This window comes from Pistacia vera, unplaced genomic scaffold, assembly GCF_008641045.1.
Source record: "Pistacia vera cultivar Batoury unplaced genomic scaffold, PisVer_v2 Contig218, whole genome shotgun sequence".
Classification (NCBI taxonomy): Eukaryota; Viridiplantae; Streptophyta; class Magnoliopsida; order Sapindales; family Anacardiaceae; genus Pistacia; species Pistacia vera.
In genome coordinates, this window is record NW_022196022.1 from 310,872 (window position 1) to 334,609 (window position 23,738).

The window sequence follows — 23,738 nt, forward strand, 5'->3', positions numbered from 1 at the left end:
ACAGCAAAGAAGATTACGCACAAAGCAACAACACAAGCAGCAGATAAAAGCAAATATAGAAATATATAACAACAATCAGAGTTGCTTTCGGTTTCTATATGACAAGTGAAACTGATGTAAAATTTTGATTTTGTACCTCTTCAATATAAAACAGAACCAAAGATACTACTTCGAATAATAGGGTTCTCATTCTTAAATCACAGTTTGACTGGTTTGGTGGATCGGGAAAACAACATTTTAACGGAAGTAAATCGATACCAGAGGAATATCGATATCATTATCCTCATCATCCTCACATGCCACAACAACATCTAAGTGACGACGGTATGGAGGCAATTCTACTTTCGCCACTTCTCTTGCCAGATCAACCACTTTCTTGTCCATCCGTTCTCTGTGCCTGGGGAACATACTATTAAAGAGTAAGCAACTTCCACATGAGATGCTATAAGCATTCAGCCCTTTCTGCTTGAGCCATTCAATAAGATCCCTGAGGGTGGGATTGCCTTTCAGGATCCATCTATCCCAAACAGTCCAGCTCATATCACGGTGTTTCATGACCTTGGGCGGGACAGGCTCAGCCATGGAAAATAGAGGCAATGCAAGGTTAGCAAATGTGTTGCGGTAGTCTTCTAATTTGTGCCCTCCATCCAGAACCTTGTATAGCTCCAGGCACACAAGACCTGTCGCCATTGCAGTGGAAGTTGCAATAGCAGGAATAATCCTTCCAGCAATAAACTTGGCTTTTAGCTTGTCAACCTCAGGAATGCTATAGTTTCTTGCTCTCATGTTGGCAAGCCCAGCTATCATATCCATGTGATAATTCGTGTCATCATCCTGCACATTCACAAAAATGTTGAGTTTAGATGAGCAAATTTAAATTATTAAGGAGTTGAGACCCACTTTGATTCCCAAAAGGAATACGCATGGTAGTGGTAAATATATACTGGAACAAGGGATGAAAAGATATTAACCTTTTCAAACTGAATTGGTTTCATCCTGAACTCCGGTGGTAGGTTCTTCCTGCACTGCTCTAACTTCATGATTAAATCATTGATAACTGCTGCATCATCCACAGAAGCAGTGGAGAGAGTAGTAGCTTTCTCATCGGTAACTATTCTTGCATCATTCTTTGGCTGAAATTCTGGGACAATTACTTTGTCAACAGCCTCAGCCAACAGCTTAGGATTCTTGGCCCAACCAGGAACCGGAATGCCGAATGTCTCAGCTCGTAGCATTGATGCGGCCATAACAAAATGGAGATGACTAGGATCAGCAGCTGAGAACTGCAGTGGGTGAGGGAATCGCTTTGGGGCTGACCAGAACGGGGCCCCAGTACTGGTAGCAGCATCTTCAGGAAATGTGTAAATCAACTGCTTGACACGGTTGGAAAAATAATCTTCAAACCTGATTACATAAGAATCATGATGAAATGTAAGAAATTATAAAACAAAACACTAATTTGTAGTCACAAAGATAATTTCAATCATAAAGGAAATTACTTTAGACGAGCCCAGGTAATGCAGTCCTGAAACGTCTCACATTTTTCCCTGTCAAGGCACTCAAGAACACGTTCCAAGTTATCCCTAGCTTGAGCATCACCAGCATTGGTCATTGCAGTAGTGTATTCAGCCGGGTTGGATAGATAAGCATTCACTTCAGCAGGAGTTTTCTCAAGCAATCCCTCAAACTCAGATCGAGCCCATGTCAAGCAGTGGTCAATATTGTGAGGGAATGAGTGCACGGTGCACATGGGTGCTTGTTTCTCAGGTGGGTCCCTTGAAGCACCATAGTTTTCTGTTAAGTGAGGGATGACCATTTGAGTATTGCATTTGGCACCTAGAGTCCCTGACTCAAGAAGTGGTTTCTGGAAATATAAGCACCTTTGATCAACATACAGCCTAGCATTGACATTGTCTAAAGCATTAATAACGACACTTAAATTCTCCCAGAAGTTGTCATCAAACACATTCTCCGTTTCCGGACCCACACGGTTTTGCAAGGCTTCAATGTTTAAACAAGGATTTATTGATGAGGCAGCAGAAGCAGCAACTGTGGACTTGGCCTGGCCAATATTCCAATCACGGAAGAGAAACTGCCTACTAAGATTACTCTTCTCAATTACATCGTCATCAGTGATTGTTAGTTTTCCTTGATCACCACATGAAACTCCCATCAGCGCTACATTCTTTAAGAATTCACATCCTAGAGCACCAGATCCTACGATAAACAGTTTAGTATCCTCCAGTTTCTTCTGGAGCTTGGCCCCAAACACAGAAATTTGTGCATCATAACGGCTATTTATAGGTTTAAACTCACTGGAGTCCAGAGGCTCTGTAGGAAGTGACTCCACTGAGTCAAAATAGAAGAACTGTGAAAACAAGTGAAATAAGGTTAGTTAAACAGAACAACACATCAAAAGAGTACAAGTCCTCAGACAAAGCTCTGAAAAATGGTCATAAGTTTCTCATGCAACTAAAATTAAGCAAGTTAACAAGATCAACATAACAGGACATATTAAAAGGCTTCACAACCATGTGTCTAGCGCGGTCAGCAGTTCCTGTGACTAATTACAACACACTCTAAATCACAGTATCTGTGCATGTAAGCATGAGCCTACTCTTATGTATGCATGCATGTCTTTTGTGTGTGAGAAACAGAGAGATAAATCTCTGAGAATTGGCACAGATAGAATGCCCACAATAAGGTCTATTGATGCAATAAAAGCAGGCTTGATTATGCAGAATAACAAGCACATTGAAATGTCCTGACTCTAAAAACAACTCTCGTGAAACAAAACCAACAACCAACCTGAAAAAGAGGATGAAACTTGCCAGAGCACGCTTTTACAACCTCTTGTCCAACAATACCACCAAACATGGCAGCCATGGGATTCAACACTGCCCTAGCACCAAAGGCAAAGTGCCGCAGAAGTTTTGGGTTAATATCTTCCACTTTCCCATCTCCGAAGCTATCATTAATACTAGTGGCAACAGAGATAAGCTTCTGAGCGTCCTCTTCTGAACCAGCAACAGGGAAGCGACCCAACTCAGAGACAAACTTATCTAGTGCTTGAAATGCTAAGTGCAAAAGAGGCGGGCGATCAAATTTGGAGAAATCACTCAGAAGAAAATCACCAGGGTCTTTGATAGCTTCTCTTAGTGGCTTAAAGTTCAACAACTTGGGCTGCTTCACCTGCGTGACAATACCACCTTTAACATAGGTACCATAATTTGTGGTGTCTTCCTCAAGAGTGAACGAATATGGCCTTGCATTTTTTATCTTCCTTGGTTTCCCATCATTAAGCTGTGTCATTCCATGAACTTCAGAGAACACAACAAGATCCCCATCCTGAAACTCGAGCCTTTCGTCATCAACACAAGAAACTAGGGCTGGGTTGTCATTGCTAATGGATGCAATAATGCCTGTGCGTGGTTCCTCTCCATCAACATCAAAAACTGTAAACTCAGGACCAAAGTCACAAAACACGGAGCCAAAAAGGCCTCTAACTTCTGCTTTGATGAAAGAGATGGGTGGCTGATGATTATGACAGTAGTCATTGAACTCAATGGCTTTATCAAGACTGATATCAGTGAATACAACAGCCTGCACCACCAAAAAGTAAACAGCATGGACAATGAAATAAGTAAACACACAAAAATGCCAATAGAAATAACAGCATAAGACATGGATCAGATATCAGAAATATAATAAACTTAAAGACCTAATACGTTCTTCATTCCCTATCACAGGAAAAAAATTGAAAAATAATAGCCCTAATATGTTGTGCAATTCATTTCTAGTAAAAGCGCAAGATCTTTTCAACTAGATTAAAACATCTAAATTAGCTACAAAAGGCCCTAAAAAACCAGCCCAACCTTCAATTTTTGAAACAGAAAGTCATTTCCTTAAATCAGGATCCAATAACAATGACGCTTCTTAGACAAACAAACATACTGTCAAAAAGTTGAGGTTATTAATCTACGTTAACACACTCCAGTGACAGGAGTTTGAAGATCAGTCAACTTAAGTAAGTCCTTAATGGACAGAAGACATTAAAATCTAATATATCCAGTTTCTTGCAGAAGCAGAACAGGATTACACAACAGCATATTGCAGACAAACAAAGAAAGAAATGTTTTTTGCTGTATATTTTATGCTCGACAGATTTAGGTGTTTCTAAGGTTGTTATAATTAGCCTCTTCAAATAATATAAGCAGTTTTTCAACTTATCATTATTATTATTTATTGATTAGAGTAGTTTCTCTCATCATCACATAGCAAATTTCAAATCTGAGAATTTCCAACAACTCTCGAATTCCAGATATTGATCTTTCATTATTCTAATTTCAGTCTTGTCTTTATCTTTGTTATGAACTGCTACATTGTCAGAAGTTCCTCTTAAATCTTGTTTTAGTCAACAAGAAAGATTAATGAACTGGTGAAATATGTTCAGCGTCTTATCTGTTAATGAACAGAATCAGTATTATATGATGAATTTGTTCAAAATATAAATCAAATAGAACAAGTCGGAACAACTTCAAATATGCCGTAACACTTGTCTTCGTAAATAAAAAAAGTTACTAAGCAATTCATAGGTTTAATCAAGCAAAAACAAAGTGGGAGAAATACCTGGAAATCAGAAAGTCGTTCTTTGGTCAACTTTGTTGTTAAGGTAGAAATAATAACCGCATTATTGAGCTCCTGCAACTTCTGAACAGAGGCAAGAGCCCTGTTCTTACCAACATCATTCTCTGAAAATATGAAATTACTGGACAAATCCCACAGCTCCACTGTCCCTTCATCATGCAAGGTCACAGACTTGACACCAGCAAGAATAAGATTCTTTGCTGCAAGTAACAAAAATAACATGAAGTAAGACTACAAATCATGGACCTCACAGCAGCTCAAAAGAAGTCCATGTCAAATTAAACTAGCCAGATATTCCCTTAACCAGCTAAAATCCCGGTGAAAATGCATTCTAAACCTAACAATGTAAAGGCCAATAACTTCATAACAGATAACATATAGAGTAAAACTCATTCATTCAACATAGGTTATAATATCTGTCAACAAACTATAGAATATTCCCTTAACCAGCTAAATCCCAGCAAAAATGCATTCTAAACCTAGCAAGTAAAGGCCAATGACTTCATAATAGATGACATCTAGAATAGAACTTATTTCTTCAACATAGCTTCTCACATATGTACAACAAACCATAGAATATTCCCTTAACCAGCTAAATCCCAGCAAAAATGCATTCTAAACCTAGCAAGTAAAGGCCAATGACTTCAAAATAGATGACATCTAGAATAGAACTTATTTCTTCAACATAGCTTCTCACATATGTACAACAAACCATAGAATATTCCCTTAACCAGCTAAATCCCAGCGAAAATGCATTCTAAACCTAGCATGTAAAGGTCAATGACTTCTTAACAGATGACATACAAAATAGATCTCATTTCTTCAACATAGCTTCTAATATATGTACAACAAACTATAGAATATTCCCTTAACCAGCTAAAATCCAGGAAAAAATGCATTCTAAACCTAGCACGTAAAGGCCAATGCAATGCCTTCATAACAGATAATATATAGAATAGATCGCATGTCTTCAACATAGCCTCTATTATACGTATTACAAACTACCAAAAAGAAGGTGAACAAACCGATTGCATTTCCTTGTTTTCCCATCAAGCAGACAACAATTAAACACAAAATTTAACAACAAAAATAATCCAGGATATCAAAACTACGGCATCCCAAAGATCAATCACAAAATTAAATACAAAATCACAAACCCCAAAACTAAAATTTACAAAACCAACATAAAGAATAACAAAATGTAAATTTACAACCATCAAACCACGATCTACCAAACAAAATAGTAATTAAATAATCATACCGATCTCGGCACCAAGGCCCTGTATCCCGGAGACGAGGATATTGGAAGCGAAAAGTCGTCTCATCGTCTCGCGACCGTACACGGCCAGCTGACGGCTGTGCAGATCTTCATCGATGTCAGTCTGATTGGAATCGCCAAGGGCCATGATCGGGATTTCAGCTAGGGTGGTACTGGTACTGTGGTTGCTACTGTCGTCCAAAATAACGGCGTTGTTAGTCTCAGCGGGGGTTGATTCAGAGATCCGATGCTTCTTAATAACAGACGAGGCGTTATCGTTATCGCTAGAAATGTTTAGAGTTTGTTCTTCTTCGGTTTCGTTGACAACAACCACTCCTTCACTGGCTCTCTTTCTAGGAAGCATATAGTGCAGTAAGCTACCAAACACGGCACAAAACCCCATAAAAATTACAATCAATGCCACAAACCAAAAACTCATGCATCGATTACCATAATCAACAACAAGAACAACAACATCAGAGTTTCCGTACAGATATCCGAGAATAATCGGAAATAAGACTGTAAACCCTAACGCCCACTTGTTAAACTTCATTTGGAACAAGGAATCTTTAGAGTATAGAAATGTTATTATTAAAAATAATAATAATAATAATAGTAAAGGTGAAAGAAAGGGAGAAAGAAACGTACCGATTAGGACTGTGATTAAGAGAAGAATAGAATCTGTGGGGGAGAAGAAGTAGAATTTAAGAAATTGATTTTTAGTTGTTAAATTGAAATGGAGAGGAGATGGATTACTTGGAGAGTAATTTTAGTCTTACTTATGCGTGGGTTGTGTGATGATGATATATGGAGATGGAGACGGAGGGGTATTTGTGGATTTGCATTGTTTTGTAGTGGAGTTATGTGTCTAGGNTTATTAAAAATAATAATAATAATAGTAAAGGTTAAAAAAAGGGGAAAAGAAACGTACCGATTAGGACTGTGATTAAGAGAAGAATAGAATCTGTGGGGGAGAAGAAGTAGATTTTAAGGAATTGATTTTTAGTTGTTAAATTGAAATGGAGAGGAGATGGATTACTTGGAGAGTAATTTTAGTCTTACTTATGCGTGGGTTGTGTGATGATGATATATGGAGATGGAGAAGGAGGGGTAATTGTGGGTTTGCATTGTTTTGTGGTGGAGCTATGTGTCTAGGGTTTTGAGTTGGACAGGTGCTGTTTGGAAAATTTTGTACTGAGAATCATCTTGTTAGAAAGCAGGAATTTGGTGTGGAGGAAGGAGAGAGGAGATAGATAAATAAAAGTCAAGATCAGAATTGACAATGGTGGGTCATTTGGTAAAACAAAAAAACGTCGACGTTTTGAATAGAAAATTTGTCAAATTTTGATTTGTCGTATACTAATTTATAATTAAAAAATAAAATGAATGGGAATCGGAATGGTGCGGCGGTCGGAAAAGCCAAAGGCAAAGCGCAAACAAACACGGCAAGGACTAAGGAGGAGGAGCAGTGGGCGGGGCGCTGCCCCCAAGTGAGACATTCGTGTCAGGCAGGCAGGCGGTCCAAGTTTTGGTATTACAAAATACTTGAAAGTTCTAGAAGACGTTTACGTTTGGGAATAGGCTTTCAGTTTCTTCCTCCATTGGAGATAGCCAAGACTAAAAGCCACACGATGGAATCGATGTGGGATTAGTTGTGTCTAGAAGTTTAATTTATGGTCAATATTATTGTATCGATGTGGGATTAGTTCATCATTTTCAAAACTTACTTCATCACAGATTCACAGCTCCAGCTCTTCCCAATCAAACATAAATTTATTCGTACACCTAGAAAGGAATGGTAGGGGTGGGGCATTAGTGTCTACCATAACATAACATGTGTCACCCCCACCTCTTCAACATTCACTCATAAACACATAATTATTTATATAAATACCTTCCACTAATATGCTTTATATGTCACTTTGCATTTATTCTTTTGATTTAGACCCATTAATCACTAAGATTGGTTAATTAATTTTTATTTTATTTTTTCTTAAAACTAAGGTATCTGAATCAACTTACGCACATATTAACTAATCGTCGAAAGAGACTTCATAATCCTTCACTTAAATCGCAAATGCCCAAAAAGAGAATCGAATATAAACTATACGTCCTAATTCACCCTTAACTGTCTAGGTTACCCAAATAATAATATAGCCGAAAGTTTAATTTTACTCAAATTTTGAGAAAAGGAAAAGGAATTTGGCTTTGGCTTTTGAAGGAATATATTCTTTCTTTAATGTAAAGTTTTTGTCTGTGATAAATGGTAAGGTATAGAATAAAGACAGTAAACAAGTCACAAAGTGGCTCCAATCCAAATACAATACACTGCTATGTCCATATAGTTATACACCCCCACCACCTGCAGTGCCAGATTTCGGCCACCATCGTCGGAATCTGGTTGAAAAATTGCGTTATGACACAAACTGGTCGGATCTAGCGGGTAGGGCGTCAATATGGGTCCAACCCTTTCATCATTCGTTATCTCAACGAGACCGAGGCATAGAAATAGTGTCAACCTTAGTTACTCTTAATATGTATGTATTCAGTTACTGGACCAATGACCAGTATTATAAACTGAATAAAGTAACAACTCAATGCCACTGTGGCCACAGTTTTAGAGTCATTGCCATTTACTAAATTGCGCCATGAGATAACTTATCCTCGTACCCAAGAGTGATGAATCCTCTGTCGATCCACAATAGTCTTGATACACTCCTTGATACAGTCAATCACTAACTTTTTGATAGCTCTGAATAGAACTGTGTTGGGCTAGTGTTAAACTGCACCAATCGGTGTACAAGGCACTCCGGTGATCTCAAGTTTAAGGATCACATGTACTATCATTCGTTAGATGATTTATTCCATAGACATTGGGGTTACCATCCATATGGAATCCTCTGGTGGGTCAGTCTAGTGAACTTGCCTATAGCAAGCATCCATGCGTTATATAAGGTTGTCATCAAACAACCTTAACAAGTGAGATCAGTCACTGCCTTTTTACAATGTCGTTCAACACTATGATAGCCTTACCGTATTATCTGTGTCTTACCGTAGCCCCAAATAATACGGCGAGATTTTTTTAATATTAAAAATAATATATATATATATACATTCATACTCTTTTTTTTAACATTTAATCTTATATAAACCTTAACCTTAATTGTTTTTATTATTGAGGATTTTTAACATTCAATGTTATATAAACCCTAACCCTAATATATATATATATATATATATATATATATATATATATATATATATTAGGGTTAGGGTTTATATAACATTGAATGTTAAAAATCCTCAATAATAAAAACAATTAAGGTTAAGGTTTATATAAGATTAAATGTTAAAAAAAATAGTATGAATGTATTTAAAAATTATAATGGTATTTCTAGTAATTTAAAATAAGATTAAATTTGCCAAAACAAAAAATAAATATAATATTAGGGATGAAAAAAATTATATGAGGATAAAAAAACCTTCCCCTTTTAAAACTAGGATGGAAGGCTAGGCCCAAGAGTAGTAAATTAAGTAGGTCTGACTTTCTGAGTAGGCCTGGCCATACCAATTTATGTGGAGCCCACGTCTGGTCTGTCTTTAGAAAGCTGATACAAATGGGGCAGAAGCTTCCTAGAAGCTTTCACTACAACACCTCCCATGGATCCTTCCAGTAAGCCTTTCAACAGTTGCAGCAAATTGGTTTCAACAGACAGAAACTTTACATTAAAGAACGAATATATTCCTTCCAAAGGCAAAGCCAAATTCCTTTTCCTTTTCTCAAGATTTGAGTAAAATTAAACTTTCGGCTAGATTACTATTAGGGTAACCTAAACAGTTAGGGTGAATTAGGACGCGCACGGTGTAGATTCGATTTTTATTTTGAATATTCGCGATTTAAGTAAAAGGTTATGAACTCTCTTCCGATGATTAATCAAAGTGTACATAAACTAATTCGAATACCTTGATTATCAAAAAAAAAAAAATTAATTAACCAACCTTAGTGATTAATGGGTCTAAATCAAAAGAATAAATACAAAGTGACAAATAAAGTATATTAGTGGAAGGTATTTATATAAATAATTATGTATTTATGAGTGAATGTTGAAGAGGTGAGGGTGACACATATTATGTTATGGTAGACATTCAGTCCGCACCCCTACCATTCCTTTCTAGGTGTACGAATAAATTTACGTTTGATTGGGATAAGTTGGAGCTGTGATGAAGTAAGTTTTGAAAATGATGAACTAATCCCAGATCGATACAATAATATTGACCATATATTAAACTTTTAGACACAACTAATCCCACATCGATTCCATCGTGTGACTTTTAGTCTTGGCTATCTCCAGGGCGGAGCCAAGAATGAAGCTTAAGAGGACAAAGGTTAAAATAACAATTAATATAAAATAAAATAAAAATAAACACAAATATTTATATTAATTAAATTCTCATTAATTAACACACTTGTAATTATTTTCAATAAGATTTCATCTTTTAAAAATATTGTATAATGATTTCATTATTAATATTATTAAATACATCATTCTTTATATAATATTTAATCACTCGTTCTATTTTGCAAACGATTTTTCACAACATTCATTGTTGAAAATACTCTCTCTATATTAGTAGTGGGCCTAGTGGCAACCGCTAAAATCAATGTTAATTTTATCAACAGATAAACTAATGGAAACACTCTATCCTTCTTATTGCAAGATAAACTTTGTTGGGTAAATTCTCCCATCTACTATATTTCATCAATTGTAAAGCTTGCTTACATGCTTCAACCGTATTTATAGCATTTACAATATCTTGATTTTTTTTTTTGTGGTGCTTGTAACGTCTCAATTCTACTCATATTCCTTTAGAATATGCATAGTAAAAATACATGTAAGAAAGCATAAAAGTTGGGCCCAAATTTTTTCTTTTTATTAAACATATACACTCTTTATACAAAAAGTAGTATCATGTACAAAACGTCAAAAACATGGTGGACAGTGTAGCCAGTTCTCTTCGCTTAATGACGTTCATCCGACTATGCCCTCACCTAGATCCTGCAAAACATAGGGAACAACGGGGTGAGCACAAAACAATGCTCAGTAAGTAAAACCTCTACTCATTTATCCTTGTAACTCTCTCTAATTCTTTCCTTACAAATCTCATTTACTCTCTCTATTATACTCTCTTTCTCGTAACTCTTTTCTACTAACTCTCGATTAGTTTAGATTTTATTTTTGTAAAACCCTATTTTTAATCCGAATATATATATTTCATATTTTTTGTGATTTTTATTTTTATGCAAGAGGATCTGTTAGTTTTTAAAAGTTTTATTAGGAGTGAAAATGAAAGAAATAAGAACTGTTGGGTTTGCATTTAATTGAGGGGAGAAATCTAGGCATTTTTACATTAGAAAGCTAATGTGGTGAGGTCATGGTGAGAATAAGAGAATCTTGGGACAGTTTCATAATTCAAATAAGTTGTTTTATATATAAATTGGGTTGTTTGTCAAAAAAGAAGAAAAAGAGAGAAAAACACATAAAGAAGAAAAAAAGAAGAAGCAAAGGAAAAGGAAATGGGTTTGGTCAGTTTTATCTATTTGATTTTTCTGCACTTGAGTTGATAGTACTTGAGAACCAGATTGAGATTTATGTTATTGACATACGTTCTTGTGATAAATTTGCTGAGTTACAAGGAATTGGTGATTTGGTTAAGAATTTAGTTCGATTTAAAAAAGAAATTTTGCATACGTTGGTGTATAAGCTTGTGAAAGTTGCATTGATTTTATTAGTTGCGACTGCGACTGTTGAAAGGGTTTTTTCTACAATGAATCTTGTGAAAAATCGGTTATGCAATCGAATGAGAGATCAATGGATGAATGATTACTTGGTCATCTATATTAAGAAAAATGTATTTGATACAATTGACAATGAAATGATTATCCAACGTTTTCAGAATAGGAAAACTAGTCAAGGACAATTGTAGAAAAATTGTTCTACTTTTACAAAAATTGTGTTTTTTAAAGATATTTATTTGTATTTTATAACTTTTTATTGGAGCTCATTGTAATGAAAAAAAAAAAAAGTGTAGTTATGATTGGTTTTAATTTTATTTTTTTTATTTATATTTTACCTCCATCGAAGGAAATTCCTAGATCCGCCACTAGATGCATGAGCTTTTGGTTTGTTGCATTGATTGTAATTTTTATGGGGTTTTGTGTCGTGTTTGGTAGCTTACTGCACTATATGCTTTCTGTAGCTGTCATTTTTTTTTTTTTTTTGGAGCATTAGACATGATCAATATCTTGACGAAGGAACATCCACGCCTAATTTGGAGCATTAGACATGAGTCATGTTATGCTTTTTGGGTTGTTTTGTAGTTTTATAATTGTAGTGATTGAAATTAGTAAGAGAATCAAAGAAGTTGGTGACAGTTTTTAACTTTCTATATTGTTGTTTGTTTGAATGATTTTGGTGAAGTTATTTGATGTGAATTGTGATGAATAATTGTTTGTGTTTTGGTTTTGATTGTCAAATTTTATGTGAATTGTGATGAATTGATTGAATTCAAGTGTTGCCTAGAGATTACAGGTTATGAGTTACATTGGACACAAATAAATGAGTAATCAAAATTTGTTAGGGGTGTATTTATAAACTTTGAAGATATTTTTTTCATTTTTCAAACTAATAGGGGGGCAATTGATTTTTTACAGGATACGCGGGAAAGGAACCAGAACCTGCATTTTAGGTTTCGGTTCCTTGAATTTAAGAACTTGCACTGTGCAGTTCCGGTTTCAGTTCCTTTTTTCGGAAACCTGCACTGTGCAAATCTGGTTCCGATTCCTCCGAAAAATGCAGGGTACCTGGAACCACCGCTCACCCCCAAAATTTATTATGTAATAACATACCTTTCAGATTTATCTATTTGGTATAATGTATATTTATGAGCTGGGAGAGACCAAAGATTTCAGTTTGCGCTCAAGACTTTTATTTTTTAGAAAATAAATCTATTATGTGGAAATTCAATCAGAATTCATTCATTAATTAAATGTTGCATTTACATCATCTGAACCTTGTAATTAGAGTATCGTTTCATAAGAAAAGCCTTCACTCCCATGGCTGCAGATGCATATTCATATATTTTTCAAGTTGACTTTTATTTTACGTATTGAGTTATAGTTTTTATATAAGTTTATTTTGATTGTTTGAGGAAGTTAGCTAGGTGCAGCAGCAATCCTTTGTTAAAAGGTTTTTGATGAAGATTCAGATCCATAACATGTTGAGGTTTTTCCTATGATTTTTCTATTTTTATTTTCAATTGCTGCGGCAGAAATTAGTTTTAATCATGTTATTTATTTTGAAAAATAAAAGTTTTTGTTTTCATATATAATTATGTATTCTTAGGTTTACAATTCGTTACTTTTTTTACTCCTTTTTAGTGATGAAATTATCTTTGAATGTTCGTTTCCACTTAGAAAATTTTTATTTTATGCTGAGTAATTTTATAAAATTTCAAGGCAGGTTTCAAACCAACTTTATGGGAGGTTTCTAATGACTTCTAGAATTTCGGAGAAGGTTTATGAAAGATTTTGAAACCAGTGGTTTATACTTATGTTTATGTCAATCTCATAAATATGTATGGCTGTGTTTGTTTCCCTATCCTATCTAAAATACATATTTGTTTCCTTATTCTATTTTATTCAACTATTTTTAAACCCCCTAGATCTGTTAATTTAACTAAATACCAAAAAAAACAAAAAAAGTTTAGAAATTAACAAAAACACCCCCATCCTCCCTATTTGCCAAATTCTGACCACCATTGTCAGAAGGTGGTCGGAATTTGGCGTAATGGCACACTACCGGCTGGATCTGGCTGGTAGTGCGCCGATCTAGTATTTTTCGGTCAAATCCACCATGGATCTGTTCGGAAAATATCAGATCCGTAGCTAAAGATTTGGCCGTTGATGGCTAGATCTTTGGCCATAGCTGGTCGTCAACGACGGCCAAGATATGGTCTTCATTGACGACCAAATGTGGCTAGATCTAACCTTTTCCAGCCAGATCGATGCACGACTAACCAGATCTTGCCGGTCGTGCGCTATTACAACGACTGTCGACCACCCTCCAGCGGTAGTGGCCAGCTGCCGGCATTTAATGGGTGGGTGGGGGTGTTTTTATTAATTTTCAATGTTTTATTGTTGGGGTGTTTAGTTAAATTAACAAATCTAGGGTAGTGTTTTTGTTAATTTTTAAATCCTACCTCGTAATAACCACCCAACTCAACTTTTTAAAAAATCATACCCAAAATAATAAAACACACCCTAAGAAATTTGTTGAAATACATATATGATATGTAGAGTCACTTTCAAGGCTGCTTCACCTGTACACTAAATGCTTGCTTGTTGGGATTTTGTTAAGTATTATAGATTATTTGATCATTTATAAGAATTAATTTTTTAACGGATCTAATGCTATCTATTTGTTTGTAGATTGGCAAATCGCAGTTACTAGTTACTTGGCAGAGAACTAAGGTCTGACCAGGATGCAGAACACTGACTTACCCAATGAGGGAAACAAATTTCAAGTCCGGAAATTGGAGATCACAGACAAAAGCAAGGGTTTCATAGAGTTGTTGCAACAACTAAGTGTTTGTGATTCCGTGTTGACAAGCAATTTGAAGAGCGATTTCAAGAACTGAGCTCCCTTTGGTCCAAAATTTGGGGTTTTGGGAAAAGTTTTTTGAAAAAAGTTAAAAAAAAGTTGAATTGGGTGGGTATTACGATGTAGAATTTATAAATTAATAAAATACACTTTATGTTTGTTTTTTACAAAATACCCCCTATAATAAAACATTAAAAGTTAACAAAAATATCCCTAACCTACCCTCAAACACCCCCAGCCGGCGACCACCACCGGAGGTGGCCGGAGTCACCGTATGGGAGCATGACCGGTTGGATCTTGCCGATCATGCGTCGCTATGGCCTTTTCCAGCCAGATCCACGGTGGATCTGGCCGGAAAAGGCCATATCTGGCCGTATTTGCTCTCAACGACGGCCAACAAACGGTCGTCGTTGATGGTCAACGACGACCGTTTGTTGGCCGTCATGACCGAGTGTTACGACCAAAGATCTGGCCGGAAAAGGCTAGATCGGCGCACTACCGGCCAGATTCAGTCGGTAGTGCGCCATCCTACCAGATTCCGGCCATTATCCGGTGGTGGTGGCCGGAATCTGGTAAATGTGGATTATTGGGGTGTTTTTGTAATTTAAAAAAATATTTAGGGGTATTTAATTAAATTATCAAATTTAAGGGGTTTAAAAAAAGTTGAATAATATTGGGAGTAGTATTCCCAAAAATCTGAGTTTTTGGGTATTTTACTGTTTAACTTTTTTGGGAATACTAAAAGTAGTATTCCCAAAACTGAAACAAACGCAGCCTGAGTTCCTATGGTGATGACCATATTGTTTGTGTGATTGAGGATGATCATTCTGGGAAAATTATTGCAACTGGGAGTATGTTCATTGAAAAAAAGTTTCTGAGAAATTGTGGAAAAGTTGGGCATATTGAAGATGTTGTGGCTGATGCTGGTGCACGAGGAATGCAATTAGGAAAGAAGATAATCAAATTCCTTACAAACCATGCTCATTATATGGGGTGTTACAAGGTAATTCTTGATTTCAGTGTTGACAATAAATCATTCTACGAGAAATGTGGTTTCAAAGAGAAAGAAATTCAGATGGTTCAGTACTTTGTTTAAGAAATAATTTTATTGATGTTATTCTTTACCATCCATGCACTTATTGATAACTATATTGTAAAACACCCAAGAATCCAAGATCCAAAAACTTCAAACAAATCAGAATCCAAACAACACAAAACTCAAATCAATCCAAATTAATAAAACTCAAAATAAATGTTAATAATATATTGGATCGAAATTTTTAATGATATAATCAACCCCAAACCTCACAAAAGCCATGGCCACCATTGCTGCCGCATCCACCATCCCAAAACTCATCCAAATTCTTCTCAAATCAAGCAATTGGTTGTCTCAATCAAGCAACACCCACCCTCTCTGTGTAATTTTTTTGTTGTTTTTATATTCTGGTAAAAAAAATTCTTGGTCATGTTTGTATTGAATTTGTTGATGAAGATCTAAGTTTATTTATTTTGTTGATTAATCCGCAGTTGATGAAGTTGGTTTAACGTGGAGTTGATGAAGTTGTAAATAGATTTGTTTAATTTTGTTGATGGGTGAGGACTGGGGAGTTATTGCGTTTGATGAAGCTGAAATGAAAGGGATAGATCAAAAAAATGAAGAGCGAAAGTGATTTGGTAGATCGTTGATCGATCGCAGGCTAAAGAATATAATTTTACATATTTCTCTTTTCTTTTACCTCGGTTATTAAGGGTCTGTTTTTGTATATATATATATTTTTTTTTTCCTGAAGTTTATTGAGAAAACAAGTAAAATGATCTTTATGCCAAGGGGAATAGAAGAAGATGAAGATGGGAGGAGGGGATGAAGAAGAAGAAGAAGAAGAAGAATACGGTAAGGCAGTTTGGTAATAGCAGAGAAGGGGATATATGGAGGGCAGTTTGGTAATAGCATCGCTTGTACTTGTGTCAGAATTTAACTGTCACTAACAGTGTTACTTTAAGGGTGAGAATCTTAGATTTGTGAAACCAGGGGTGGAAACTTACTTTTTCGCTAAACCTTGGGTGGGAACACATCGTTTACTCTAGGGGTGAGCACGGGTAACTGATAGAACCGGAATATGCGGGTAGAATCGAAACTGAAACCAGCACTGTGCAGGTAGGTTCCAGTTTCATTTTATTGGAACCGACATTGTGCGATTTCGGTTTCGGTTCCAGTTCTTATGTGTGGAGGAACCGAAAACAAACCAAAACTAGAACCTAGAAAAAGAATCTAAAAATGGAACCTGCTTGGAACCTATAGCGGGTACCTGGTTTCGAACCTGTTTGGAACCTATTTTAGAACTTGGACTACAATAAAATATTTGTGAAATGTGAATAATGAGAGGTTTTTATTATTTTACATATAAAAAAAATTTAAAATAGAAGAAGTTAAATTTTTAGAATAACCTAATTAAATAAATATACAATTATACTTATTACATATAAACTACACTATATTAAAAACTTTAATATAGTAATATTAAAATTTTGATTAATTAAGGGAATAACTGGAATTATAATCCAATTAAAAGTGTTTTAATGTTATTAAAAGAATTATTTTTGAATAAAATAGTATATTTGATTGAATAATAATATATTTAATTATTTACTTTAATTATCAAGTTCTAAGTATATTAGCAATTAATTAATTATATATGATAAATTGATAAACATTAGTAAATTTAATTACTAGTTAAATATCATACTTAATCAATTATAACATTACATTATGGTTCAATGATTACTTAATTAATTATAATTTTATAAAATTACTTAATTGCAATAAGTAAGTTTTATACACAATTTAACTCGCCTCATTAGTCGGAACACGTGCTTGTGTGACCACTTTCCCGTCAGTAGTTTATCACCCAAGTACTCAAATATCCCGCTGTCTCGTAAAAGCTATGGGACAACTTACACAGTGACTGCATCACTATGTTCAACGCTCTCTCTCGACAAATACTCCAGTTGCAATCAAGGATCTGCACCAAGCCCTCCTCGAGTAGCCAAATGATGGTTATCCAATGCATTTGCTTGATATTCACGATGCAGTATACTCTTTTCACCTTCGCCCAACTGTTGCCATATTTGGGCCTTTGCCCCCTTACATACTGGATCATCCTCTTGTCAAACCGATAATATGCAAGGACACTGTTAAACTCCTCTGCGACCATTCTTTTCTGCTTGTCTCCCCTTGTTGCTACTCTATCATTGGCTTTTTTCATTAACGTCTCATATATACTTACTAGGCTCTAGCCAAAGGACACATCGGTGATGGCACATTGCTGATAAAAAATATCACAATTAGTACTCTATCGCATCCTCATCAGTGTCAATACCTCGTCAATGTGCTGCATCAAATCAAAACAAGATGATAAGTGTCTTGGCAAACACAAGCAATTTGTTTAGAAAAAAATAGATTGCCTAAGCGATCACAAAATACCTTATGGGAAACATAAGCAAAAATAGGGAAAAATAACTCATTGAGTTATCAAGCCAACAACATATTCTCAACATTTGATCAAACCACTTCCGGGAATAATCCTCGGTCTTGGAAGTGACGTTTGCAATTGACACAAACGTCACTTCCTTCATCATTGTAATAGGCATAAAATAATTTTTTCTATTCCTCATCTATTAGCCTAAACAAATCAACCTTTAAATCCTTCAATTTAACTTCCCGACTTCCTCCTTATCATCCTTTTTCGCTTCTCCACTTCTACCAACTTCTTATTTATCTTTCTTAGTTCTCCTCTTCTTATCATACCTTATTTCCATGAATGGAGATTTCACATGCTTGCCCTTTTGGCTCTCTCTTTTCTTAGGTTGCACTTCAACCATTTCCCAAACCCTATCAAGTTTCTCCTCTTCCATTTTATCAACCTTCTCACAAACGGTGGTGCTGAAACTGTCAAACTTGTGGTGTAGGCCGTTTATGAGATCAACCAACTCATTCTGCAGATGCCTTGGCAAATCGGTATTTGTTGTACCGGTTTGCCAATTTGGAGGATCTGGCTGGAAAAGGCCAGATCTGGCCGTCGACGGCCGCAAACGGCCAAAGATATGGCCGTCAGCAACGGTCAAAGATATGACCGTCGTTGACCGTCAACGAAGGCCAAATCTGGCCTTATCCGGCCAGATCGATGAATTACTGGCCAGTTCCGCTCGTGGTGTAGGCCGTTGTGACAGATTCCGACTACCACCGATGGTGGTTGCCGGAATCTAACAAGTATGGGTGGGTGGGGGTGTTTTTGTTAATTTTTAAACTTTTTTTTTAGGTATTTAATGAAATTAATAAACTTAAGGGGTCTAAAAGTAATTAAAAAATATACTAATATTTCTTAAATAATGTGCCAAACAGTATTTTGGGAATAGGATTGGAAATATAGGTAGAAATAATGTGCCAAACGCACCCAAACATATCCACTTTTTTTAGGGATGTATATACCCAAGCCTGGGCCGAACTTTCACGGGTTAGACCCGTGTACATAAGAAACTGCAACCCGTGTCTAGGAAAAAGCTTGGGTTTTTAATACCCGACCCTGGCCTACCGAGGCTTCAAGCCCAAGTTTGGTTTATATGATAACAGATCTTTTTGAAATTTTATTTTATGTGAGCAACCGGAGGGCTTCTAGAGTTTTGCTTGGTAGAACGGGGAGCAATATGTAATCTTTTAGGGGTTTAACTGTAATTTCTTAAAAGTTTTGCAACTTTGTACAATGTAAATAAAAATAATATCATTTTGCTACACATATTTAGGTAAAATCCTAGCCATTCAACCTATCCCACACGGGTCAAGACTCACAAGATGGATAACTTTTGTTATTAATAACCATATCTACTCAGTGTCTCCCTGTCACGGGTAAGTAATGAGGACTTAAATGCAAGCACCAGAAATGGCAGAAAAAACAAACAGAAATTATTTGGGGACTTAAAGACAGTCTACACATGCGCACACGCAAAAGTAGACACACAGATGACTAGTTCATACACAAAGAATCTGCATAATAAGATAATCAAGATAAGAGTCAAAATTAGAGTTCACACCGACTTTCATCTTAATTTTAATATTATATTGCCAATCTTACAGTTGCTACTTTGTCAGATGTTGAAAGTTGAAACTATGGAGCCAGAAGTTTTGACCTTAATGGTCACAAGCACATGCCTAGCATGTGCATCTTTCATACTTTCTTGACTGATGATGATCATGTGATCCAATCTGGGCTTTAGAAATGGGATTTAAGTAACTATACCAAAACCCAAATCCCTTGGACATTGTGAAGCTCCAAACAATTAACTTCCAATGGAAATAATGGAAGAAGGAAACTCTCATGGAACACAAAAACAAGGGGGGCATCGTTTGGGGCCCTCAGATGGCCACTATATAAACATAAAGAGAAGTTATAATGCAATTTGTATCACTCAAGTCTTGTAGGCCATAAGATCTCACACAAATCACGACTCCTCGTTGCTTTTTCCCTTTTCCTAAGCTAATAATCCTATCCCTTTGAGACCAACACCGAATGCCTAGTAGTCATCCATTATGACACACACGAGGACAGCATTTTTTTAGTGTTTATATCACTTTCATAACCATCCTAATGTATTACGTTATGCATATGAAGCTAAACACATTCTGCGAAAACCATAAAGGCGCATGCGTTCTTCTTTTTTATGTTTGGACAGGTATGATAAACAAATTTATTTGGAAGAGTAAGAGAGATAAGATATAACATTGAATTAAAATGACGAAATTATATCTTCATTTCTGCTATATGAATTCCCAAGTCAACATTTATGCATAAAAAAAAAAAAAAAAAATCAAATTGATAAGGGACCTATTTTACACAAACATCTGGAGAGTAGATTATGTTTTGTGGAATTTAAAGATTTCTACCTATTACTGTTGTTGGGCCGCAGTAATACTTGTATAATCTCAGAGAACTGAGGGCGCTTTGATGGGAGATTGTTCCAGCACTTAGTCATGAGAGATTTCAGCATTTGTGGGCAGTCCTTGGGGATCTCGGGCCTTAGACCACAAGCAGCTATTCCAACTGCTGCTTGCACAGGTGAAAATGACGCATAGGCTGCCTCACCAGTCACCATCTCCCAAATCACCATTCCAAAACTATATACATTACTCATCCATGTCTCAGAAACACTCTCCGGGTCACCAGCAATAATCTGTACTCACCAAAAAGAGATTAGAGTAAGACACCAATTCGAATCTGCATCACTAATTTGACAGAATTGGAATATGTTAAAGAAATAGTCATAAACTTTGCACATCTACAATCATAACAAAATGAGTTAAAACTTATTGCAAAGGAAAACTTCTATAGTTAAAAGTATTTTATAACTCCATTATCATAATCTACTTCAAACTAGGCACATTCATTTTACACGTCCTAATGCTTCCAAGTAGGTAAAGAAATTCGGCAGAAAGCTTTCATCCACACAGTTCCAAGTTAGGTCTGGAAAGGGACTATTAATTATGCTAAATAACTTAAAGCTCCATTATGCGGGCTCCACTAATTAACCAATTTGCTAAAAGTGGAACTGCTACAATGTTGTGGCCAAGCTGATTAGTTTAATGGAGAATATATGAGTGCTTAAATAAAGGTAAACAACACATTAAATTATAAAAGCAATAATAATTATGATGACATGTTACGCATGCTCAAACAATGATTTTGGGGTAATTGATATAAAGTCTCTTTATAAGAGTTTACTAAACCTGAGAATTGTACCTAGGTACAATGAATCTAAATAGCATCCTAAAACATAAGAAAACAACATAATGTTCCATGAAAAATGAGCCCTTCTATTGAACACTAGAAAGGCTTATTCAGGTGAAACTGCTGTATCTTAATTTAGCAGAACACAATTGCTTTACTTTGAAGGATTTAAGGTTAAACCATAGCCTTAGTCTAAACACATACTACCCCAATATAATCAAGTTCAAATCCCCAGTTACATTATTAAAGATGTAGGGTATATCAGCAAGATATCTTGCAATTTACTAAACATCCACTGAAGACGAAGGATCCTAGTCTCCTAACACAGCCCGGTGTTATATACACATTGGACCACATCGGCAAAACCCTGGAATCATGGAAAAAAGATGAACCAGTTTAGCCTACATTTGCGCTTTGGGGTATCCATTTGGCATGAAAGCTACATTAACAATTTTTTTTTTTTTTTTTTTAATAGTGGAGGTATGTAAATGGTATCATCACTATGGCCATGCATATAGGCTCTAGAAGTTAGATTATTACTGAGATGAAGCGATTTTTTATGAACTGGATGATTAAGATCAATCGTAACTTGTTGTGGTAAAATGAGACAAGGAAATAACAGAATACAAACCTCAGGAGCAAGCCACCTGTAACCATCGGTTTCATACTCCATTGCCTCACCAACACTCTTGCAAGCAGTGACAATACCCATGTCCCCCAAGCAAGCATTACCATGTCTATCCAATAGAATCCTTTGTGTGTTCAAGTCTCTGTATGCAACACCATGGTCATTCATGAACTTGATCCCTTCAGCTACATCAGCAGCAATCCTAATTATCTCCTTAGTCTGAAGCTTCTTGTTTTTCATCATTAAGTCATGAACTGAACCGCCCTCCATCAACTTCGTCACTACACACAGCCCATGACTTTCATCTACACAAACACCATAAAACTGCAAAATATTCTTGTGCCCACAAGTCATCAACTCCAACAGATCTTTTCTCAGCTCAAACTCATACGAATTCCCCTTGTCACACCCTTTGAGCTTCTCAATTCCCACTTTTTTCCCCTTGTAAACTCCTTTAAAAGAATTGGGTCCAATCTGGTCAATAAACTCAAGATTATCTGAGTTCAACAGCCACTTCCCAATCTCTTCCCCACCGGATTGCATCGTCTGCCATTCATCAACCGATACAACAAACGAAGAAGTAGGTAACGGCATCTGAAGCTGAATTTTCATATTCAAATTCTCAACCCCACTTCTAAAGTTCTCCTCACCAGATTCCTCCTCAATCTCTCCAAAATCTCTCCCCTTCGCATTCTCCTCTTGGCACCCACAGAGCCCAAACGGGAGCTTCACTGATGTTTGTTTAGGCTTCTTAATAGCCGATTTAATTGCATTTTCAATCCTTGATTTAAACGACTTCTCGTGCCCAGCTTGAACTAACAGAAGAACAACCCCAAGAGTAAAGCCTTTCTTTTCAAAGATCTGTATCTTCTTGCAACAAATAGAAGCGTTATCTAATGCACCAGACATCGTTGGCCATGAAATTGATGAGTTACATGCAAATGTAAGCTTAAATACAGAACCCTGTACTTCATCATCGGACACTTCTTGAATCATTATAGCGGGACGCTCATCCCCTGACGCTTGCTCTATCAATTTTATATGTAAAAACACTTCTTTCATATCAAATCCCGCTTGCGCATAACTGTTTATATATTCACAATAATTAGAATGTCAAAATATAAAACAAAATTTGTAAAAAATACATTTATCTTTCTCAGTACCAACAGTAACGATACCTGAGCGGCAACGAATCATAATGCTTTCTAATATTAGAGACGAGCTTCTCCGGTAACTGACTTCCAGGATACAACTGCGTCAAGTTCCGTACAACACTCCCCCAAACAACCTTCCGACAACTCTCGATCTTAGACGTTGCCGTTTGGTTGTCACGTGCTCCTCCGGCAGCACCTGCGGCTGTCGCAGAGTCCAGATTCAACGTATTCTTAAGCGACGCAATCGCCTCGGACACGTTCCGACTCAACCGCTGAAACCGTTTCTGCATAACGGAAGAGTATTCCTTGGTCGGTCCGATATTCGCCGCCGCCACCGCCGCCGAGGTCTCCGGCGCTCCCTCGGACCTGTCGTTGGTCCGCATCAAGACTTGCTCCACCATGTCCTCGTCCGTGCTGGTCCGGCTCGACCAGCATTCGAGAGCTGCAGCCATTGGGTTGAGTTACTCCGAAATGTTGAACTCAAGCGTCGTGTTAAGTATTAGTAGCAGTAGATTTTAGGGTGACGTCGGTCATGTTCTTCTGGTTTGGTTTCTGACAGAGAGCGGGTGGAGAGTAATAAATAAACGATGGGGGTGTGAGTCTGATTGATCGAGA

At 36.4% G+C, this 23,738-nt stretch overlaps 2 protein-coding genes and 1 pseudogene across 4 annotated transcripts; 1 reads left to right on the top strand and 2 right to left on the bottom strand.

The window, feature by feature from the left end:
• Nucleotides 1-44: 44 nt before the first annotated feature.
• On the bottom strand, nucleotides 45-6,755 carry LOC116130269 (ubiquitin-activating enzyme E1 1). Of its 3 annotated transcripts, none has more exons than XM_031416024.1 (7): nucleotides 6,554-6,755; nucleotides 5,909-6,258; nucleotides 4,630-4,847; nucleotides 2,809-3,603; nucleotides 1,500-2,368; nucleotides 972-1,404; nucleotides 45-834 (listed from the first exon to the last, which is right to left on the bottom strand). In XM_031416024.1, the coding sequence occupies exons 2-7, from the start codon at nucleotides 6,051-6,053 to the stop codon at nucleotides 238-240; spliced, it is 3,057 nt and encodes a 1,018-aa protein (XP_031271884.1). In that variant the 5' UTR covers nucleotides 6,054-6,258; nucleotides 6,554-6,755; the 3' UTR covers nucleotides 45-237. The 3 variants fall into 3 exon arrangements, with proteins under 3 accessions (XP_031271884.1, XP_031271883.1, XP_031271882.1); XM_031416023.1 differs by having other exon boundaries at nucleotides 5,909-6,282; XM_031416022.1 differs by lacking the exon at nucleotides 6,554-6,755 and having other exon boundaries at nucleotides 5,909-6,473.
• A 5,990-nt stretch (nucleotides 6,756-12,745) lies between these two features.
• Nucleotides 12,746-15,708, top strand: LOC116130151 (annotated as a pseudogene).
• Nucleotides 15,709-20,343: 4,635 nt separating this feature from the next.
• Nucleotides 20,344-23,738, bottom strand: LOC116130278. Its single transcript, XM_031416033.1, has 3 exons — nucleotides 23,148-23,738; nucleotides 21,973-23,053; nucleotides 20,344-20,787 (listed from the first exon to the last, which is right to left on the bottom strand). The coding sequence occupies exons 1-3, from the start codon at nucleotides 23,573-23,575 to the stop codon at nucleotides 20,497-20,499; spliced, it is 1,800 nt and encodes a 599-aa protein (XP_031271893.1). The 5' UTR covers nucleotides 23,576-23,738; the 3' UTR covers nucleotides 20,344-20,496.

What these genes read in the sequence shown, in the direction of transcription:
- LOC116130269 (XM_031416022.1), bottom strand. Translation starts at nt 6,458, where the DNA reads ATGAAGTTTAACAAGTGGGCGTTAGGGTTTACAGTCTTATTTCCGATT. An exon ending in AACGACTTTCTGATTTCCAG is followed by an intron (nt 3,604 to 4,629) that starts GTATTTCTCCCA and finishes TTGGTGGTGCAG; the next exon opens with GCTGTTGTATTCACTGATAT. An exon ending in AACCAATTCAGTTTGAAAAG is followed by an intron (nt 835 to 971) that starts GTTAATATCTTT and finishes GTGAATGTGCAG; the next exon opens with GATGATGACACGAATTATCA.
- LOC116130278 (XM_031416033.1), bottom strand. Translation starts at nt 23,575, where the DNA reads ATGGCTGCAGCTCTCGAATGCTGGTCGAGCCGGACCAGCACGGACGAG. An exon ending in TATGATTCGTTGCCGCTCAG is followed by an intron (nt 23,054 to 23,147) that starts GTATCGTTACTG and finishes ATATATAAACAG; the next exon opens with TTATGCGCAAGCGGGATTTG. An exon ending in ACAGGTGGCTTGCTCCTGAG is followed by an intron (nt 20,788 to 21,972) that starts GTTTGTATTCTG and finishes TGGTGAGTACAG; the next exon opens with ATTATTGCTGGTGACCCGGA.